Source organism: Fundulus heteroclitus, unplaced genomic scaffold (assembly GCF_011125445.2).
Source record: "Fundulus heteroclitus isolate FHET01 unplaced genomic scaffold, MU-UCD_Fhet_4.1 scaffold_9.2, whole genome shotgun sequence".
NCBI classification, from domain to species: Eukaryota; Metazoa; Chordata; class Actinopteri; order Cyprinodontiformes; family Fundulidae; genus Fundulus; species Fundulus heteroclitus.
In genome coordinates, this window is record NW_023397361.1 from 425,403 (window position 1) to 432,500 (window position 7,098).

Here is a 7,098-nt window from a genome sequence, read left to right on the forward strand (position 1 = left end):
TTTTAAAGAGCATAATTGTGTCACTGAAATGCAACAAGTACATGCACAACAGATTTTTTTTTTTTTTTTTTTTTTGCTTTAATGCATCTAGTCTCCACCCTTGGACCTGATAGACACGGGGAAAGGCCTAAAGGTGCAGACTGCCACGCCTCATCTGGTGAGCCTGGGCAGCGGGAGACTGAGCGTGGCTATCACCCTGCTGCCACTAAAGGAAGGTAACACATACTGCAACAGGGCTTCCCAAAGTGGCCGTGTGTATGTCGCGAGACACCTTCTGGGGGGTGCTGAGATGATTTGATGCTGATGTGGTAAAAAGGATTTAGCGTTTCCTCATTTTCTAAACTTTTTTGTATATTTTTATTATTTTTTTCATTTATTTATTTATTTTTCAAAACTTTACAAGATGCTTAGCATTCCTCATCTCAATGCAGGGGGAAGGCTGCACTTTTTTGTAAGGTTTTACAAAAATATTATCTTTGACTTATAAATTCCAAAAATAGAAATGACAAAAAAAAAATCCTACTCAGCAAAATTCGGTCGGCAATTCCTTGCATTGTTATTTTGGGGGAAAATGAAAAGTTTGGGAACCCATGTGCTACAAAAACATACAGCACAAAATAAATGTGGGATTTACCCGGCCATATTTTAGCCATCTGTCTATAATTGCACCCCTGATCTACAGTATGCAGACCATTAAATCTTCTAATGTAAATTCTCCACCGCCATGCAAAGCATTGACATGGAGTCTGGAGGGAAACCAGATGCCTTCTATCTTTGCTTTCTCTTGCTGCGCTGCTAGGTCGCTGCCTTCCCTCCGCTCCCTGTATCTGCGGACCATGTGCTCCATGGATATAGGGACCTAGAAGCTGAAATATGTGTACATGTGGAATGCTATAGGAATATCATGCTGTGTATAAAGCAGCAAGAAAGAATTCATACAGATCTCCCTACAATATCAGGCTTAAATGTGTTTTATTGGAATGTGATGCTAAACCAACACAAAAAGGTGTGTCATTTTGATTTAAAATATATATAAAAAAATAAGCAGACATTGTTTTAAAAATGTATATGAATCAAAATCAGAAAATTATAATGTTCAGAGTTCAAGATGTCTTTATTTGCTTCGCTTGAGGGAAATTCTTCCTGGACAGGGGACAACGTTGCTGCAACAGTCACGACAAACAGGCCACAAAGAAAGAAAAAACTTGAAAATGTCCAATAAATAGCATGATAAGAAAAGAAAATTAATAAACAAAATCTCATAAAAAACGGTATCAGCGTAGAACCCTGTACCATCTACCTGATTTTGATTACATTTATTCAATTTGAGTGTATTCCCTCCCTCAAGCACAGAATCTACAGGTCTCACCACAGATTATCAGTGGAATTTAAATCTGGTCATTTGAATTATGAAAACCGCGTATCATTTTCCACCCACTTCCCAGTTATGCACTATTTGCTCTAGCCATAAAAAAAAAACTAACAAAGTCCATGGAAGTTTTGGGTTGTCATGTAACAAAATCTGTAAAACTAAAGTCTACAGATACTTTTGCAAAATACTGTAGAAAGTTCACTCTGTATCTCTGGGGTCTTTTTTACCAAGGTTTTTTTTTTTTCATTTTCATTTGAAAAAAAAAACATACATCTCGTTCTCTGCAATATTTTATTATAATTTATATCTATTGACCTAACAATATTATAAGAGGGAAAAAAAAAAAAAAAAAAAACGTTTTATGCAGGCAGTGTTTTGTTTCTTTTGGGGCGAATTTGTATAATTCTTCCGCCAAAATTGTCTCAATCATTTTCCTACACAACTGATTCGTCCTATAAAGCTGTTTTCCGCATTGGTATTCAAGATGGCTGCCAAAAAGGGATAATGAAGCGGTCCAAGTAGGAAGTAGTACAACATGAGAGGGACGCTTGTACGACTGCTTATTGTTTAATAGCCTCTGGGTATTACAAGGAACGCTGAGGCAAACTGACTCACACATAATTAATAGCTTTGAAAGGTAAGAAACAAAAACTGTCTTCAGAAGAATGATGCACTCGTCTCTATTTCTGCTAAACTAAGCATCTTTTGTCATTTCTTTGTGTCACAGGGGTGACACGCATAGGCAGGGAAGATGCTCCAGTCCCTCAAGACGTCACGATTCAGGGGCCTGGCGTTGAGGCGGAGCACTGTCTCATCTTCAATGAAGGTTGCCATCAGTTCACTCTAATAGCATGACGTTTCGTTAATGGCAAGCAGCTGACTTAAAGGAGTTTTCCTACTTATTCTGAACAGGCAGGCATGTTGAAATGGTTACATACCATGCACGTTAGTGATTCCAGATAAGCAATAACTGGGAGTGTGTCCTGTTTTAATATGATTTAAACCACAACTAAAGTAAACAGAGCCATATAACTCAAAGTGCCACTATAAAAAAAATCTCTTTGATGACCATGGGATTTATTACACTCCTAATGTTGCTGCTATTGCTTTCATGTGCCCATTTCTTTTATCATTTTTACTTTCTGATGCTAAGATTTACATTATGCCATGTGTATGTCATCATGACTGAGAATGTTTAAAAGGTAGAAAATAAGTTCTGAATCTTACCTGCTGTGAATAATAGTGTCTTTAGTTTGTCGAGATTAGTTGGACCCAGGACCAAAACTGACTTCCACCGTGTTTAAAACATCTCCAATCTAAAGATTGTCTCTGCAGTTTTATGCAAAGGGACAGTTTTTAACACTTAAACGGCTGTGATATTTACATTGGAGAGGTATCTTTTAATAAGTTAATTTGAAACTTAAAGGGAGATTGCCTCTTAGCAGAATAACTTAAGTTGGATAACAACCACTTTTTTTCTGTAAAAAACAAAAAAAAAAAACTGCATAATGCACATGTAAAGATTGCTTAAAGATTCAAAAAACAACTTTTTGCCCGAACTGCACGGATGTCTTTAAAACTTAATGGTAGAGGTCTGCATTGGGCTTGGCCACACTTGGACTTGCCGTTAGCTTTAACTTCTAGGACCAACGTGTGTGGCTCGATGTCAAAAGAAGATACTTTACTGAGGGTAACATAGTAATGATTGATGACCTTTTAACAGAACCTCTTTCCAGTTATCTGAAACCATCCCTTTGAGCGTTTGTGCGGTTCACACTTCAAAATCTGAACCTTTTGTATTTTAAACTGGAGATATTCTTAACATCGATACTTTCTTTATCATAAATACAACAGGAGGAGTGGTGACCCTTGACCCCTGTGGTCACCTCTGCAGTCTGGATGGGGTCCAGGTCACCGTACCAACACCACTCACACAGGGTAAGGCGTAAACACACATGCATCCGTTCCTCTTGCTTGCACACAGAACCAGGGCTACCTCGTAAATGCTTAAAAGATTGCCACCTACTGGATAAACAATACATAATTGGAAGGAACTTTTACTTTATTGCTTAGCGTTCATACTTTCAGTATTTCATAACTTCTGTCTGTATGTATCTGTCTGTAAAAAAATCAATAAATAAAGAGGGCAGCTCGTGGTTTAGTAAGCTTGCATTCCTCTCTTTGTGTGCGAGTCACATGGGGAACGTTCTGCTGACGTTACGCAGGGAAATAACTGAGTGTGCAGTGTGTTAGTGTGTGTGTGTGTGTGTGTGTGTGTGTGTGTGTGTGCTGGAGTTTTCTCATGGTTGCGTCTATGTTTAAAATGATGCATGTGTGTGTGTGTGTACCTCTGGTTTGGTTTAATTCATAGTGGTTTGGAACAGCAAAGCTGCTATAATGAGTCACTGCTTCCAGCATCTGCAACATCATACATAAACCCTTTACGTTCTGTCACTGTGGACTGCAAAACGCAGTCAGAGCGCACGGAAACGTTCTCACGATTCCTGCTAGGGGTTCATCTCTTGCTTTTGCTTTTCTTCCCGGCCCCCTGAGCATGTCTCCGTTTTTCTGGGAATCGGTATCCTGATCGATTCATCTGTTGCCCATCTACCCTATCTGCTCTTTCTCCTTATCCAGTTTCTTAGAATTTTTTTTCCTCTTGCAAAGCTTTCACTTTTTTTCTTGAAAGTTTGCGCTGTTTGAAGCACAGCGGTTCTCCACTTCTGTTTCACTTAACTCTCTGCAAACCGACTTATCCCCCACCCTCCTCCTCCCCTTTTTCAGTACTTGTCATTGTTTTCTGTCAGCCCAGCCATTTCAGGTTAAATATTGACACGCTGATTCAAATATTGGCATTATCTCCGAGTATACACACACACACACACACACACAGCCCAGGGCAATTTGAGGTTGTGGAGAGGAGGGGTTGGGGTGAATGACTCTAAAAAGGGAAAAGGGTAGAACAAGGAGACAGGAACTGCTAGTTATATTATGGAGAGCCTGAGATGACGTGCAGATTTTAAGGAACATCCTCTGGCCTCGCATGGTCTGGGTTGAGTTACACTAACTACATGCACATCAAAAACACACACGAGGGGATTCTGGAGCCGATCAGGCGTGTTTAGGAAACGATCTGTTTTACATTGTGGAATTTGGAGCTTGACCTGGAATCCCATCAGCCGCGTTGGTAATTCATTGGAGCAGCTGGAACGCACTTACGAAACACACGAGCCTATTAAAGGCAACAATGGCAAACAAGCAGTGTAACCACAGCCAGCGAGAATAACTGCTTAGTATTAAATCATCCGTTCATTTGCTGGCGAGCTGAGTGGTCGTGTGGGATCCGTTGCCTTTCCTCCAGCAGCAATCGGGTGACGGGGCATATCCTGAAGAGATTGTCTGTCTCCCACTGGGAAACACAAAGACAAAAACAATGATGTGTGAACACACACTTATGCATAGACAGACAGACTTTATTGTCGTTCTACTGCACATTCACAATGTACATTTGAGCAAAATCTTAACGCAAGCCCCTGAGTAGAAACAGAGGACAAAAGAGAAACATTATATAAGCATTGGTCATTTGTTGGTAATCTAGAGGCAGACCGATAAATAAATAAATAAATAAATAAATAAATATATTTTACATGTGAAGAAACATTCCGTGTAAGACAATATGAATAGTGCCCGGTATATGTAGCAGCAGGACGTATTGCAACAATGAACACACCATATGATGATGCATGGTTTTGGAACATGCGAGGAGGTCTGAAAGTCACATGTGCATTAGGAAAAACATACAAGCTCCACACAGAAAAGGCCCACGGCAGGATTTGAACCGGGGACCTTCCTGCTGAGAGGCAATAATGCTAACAACCATGACTGTGAAACGCTTCAGCTTGTATATTAAAGCAGCGCTGTGTAACTTTTAGCCACTATAGGGTCACATGACCCATTCAGAGCCGAATCCACACCTCTCTCAAGTTAGGTTCTTGAGAAGGGCAGTGCGCACTGAGCATTCCCACGCGCCAAATTCTGAATATTGACCTGGAAAATCATTTAATATATCTCCAATTGAGGTAATACTTGGGTCAAAACTTACACAGTGTTGCTTTAAGAATGTTTCTAGTAAAATAAATACATAAGCATTTCTTCATGATTACTGCTCATATTTTATCATCACTAATTCTGCATAGTCTGCAAAGGTTGTTAAAAACTCTAGGATTTATGCTGGTCTAGAGAGGTATGCTAAAATTTTGTTTATTCCCTTGTTCTCTAAAAAGTTGCACCCATTCATCCACATTTAATGGGCTGAAAAAAAGACTCTAAATCTGCTCTAGATATTTGTCATGAAAAATGTGTTGAACCCTGTAATGTAAACCGGGCAAAAAAGAAGCATCCTCCAACATTCACACATTATTCATATACAAATCAAGGCTGCTCCACTTTCTCCCTAATGTTTTACAGCCAGTCCTTCATAAAAGCACCAGAACAAAGCAGCTGGCCAGAGAATAGAGATTTAGACTGTGTATCGTTTAAAAATGGAGAGGATTTTGCACCGATGTTTTTTGCCTTCTGTAAATCTCAAGCCTGTTATAAGCCCGACAAGTCTATGAGTTAGTAGAAAGAAGAAAGAAAAAAAAAGCCTTTGTCGTGCAATTTTGTCATAATAATATATTTAACCCTGAAAAGAGAAGGCAGTTAAACACATTAGCATGTCTAAGGTTATACTTGTCAAACGGATTTAAAGAAGTTGAATGGAAATAGGTAGGAAGACAAAGAAAGTGGAGGGGGCGTCCTCTGTTGTACTGTCTTTGAACGTACCACCTAAACGCCGGGAGGGTGGGGTGATGACGTACAACGCTTTCTTTTGTATCCTATAACCCACATTAGTATTTTTTATTTTTAACATTTTACCTTCTTCGCGGCCTCATATATAGTTAGTTTTGTTGAATTTAGCAGCCTTTAACGCCGTTTCTCTAAAAAAAAAAAAAGGGATATCCCAACCCCCCTTTTCCAGGTAACACTTGGTACAGTCCTCGGTCTCGGGGCGGCTGGACGGTAAATCACTGAACTTTCTCCGACTCGGAGTCAGGAGGACGGCGGAGGAGAAAGAGGAGGAGGAGGAGGAGGCGTTTCATCACCGAGCTGGGAAACAAACAGCAGCTCCCAGAGTTAGAACAGGCTTTTTATTTCTGTCAAAGTCAGTTCTGTTGCAGCAGGGTCTCCATAAAGACTCTTAAATTTATATAGAGAGAGAGACAGAGAGAGAAGAACAATTATTTTATCCGACAAGCGTTTTACTGAATGGGACTCACAAGGTTAGTAACGGATTTATTAGCTGTGGCTTTCCTTCATTTTACGGAAAAAAACCAGCCCTTTACAACTTTCAGAAAGGAATTGTGTTGTTCGTTTTATTTGTTTTTCTTTTTAACTCTTACGAGGTTTCCACCTGCACAGGTTTGTCTCAAGAACGTGCCATTGTAGTCCATTAGGTTAGGACTTTAAAACGCAGAGACGCTTTGTGCCTGAGCTAAAATGTAACTCTGCATGACTTTAATAAGCCTCCTTCCGCTCTCCCCCTCCGACCTGAGTCGTCCAGCTAAAAACAAGTCGGGCTCGTTTGCTGTTTTGCCATCACCCTGAGATCAGCTGATTTAACCGCTTTTACTAGCCAGGGTCTCCTGTAATAATCATCAAATACCAAAAAAAAAAAAAAAAAAAAA

At 39.9% G+C, this 7,098-nt stretch overlaps 1 protein-coding gene across 8 annotated transcripts in view; it reads left to right on the top strand.

The window, feature by feature from the left end:
* The window catches only part of phldb2b (pleckstrin homology-like domain, family B, member 2b), a 40,710-nt gene that overhangs the window by 6,821 nt on the left and 26,791 nt on the right, over positions 1–7,098 (top strand). For 7 of the 8 annotated variants that reach the window (XM_036134691.1, XM_036134689.1, XM_036134693.1 and 4 more), the window contains exons 3-5: positions 92–215; positions 2,100–2,198; positions 3,227–3,310. In XM_036134691.1, coding sequence (XP_035990584.1) covers positions 92–215; positions 2,100–2,198; positions 3,227–3,310 — 307 coding nt within the window. Of the gene's footprint in view, positions 1–91; positions 216–2,099; positions 2,199–3,226; positions 3,311–6,476; positions 6,694–7,098 lie in introns of those variants that run through there. The other variant, XM_036134696.1, reaches the window with a different exon arrangement.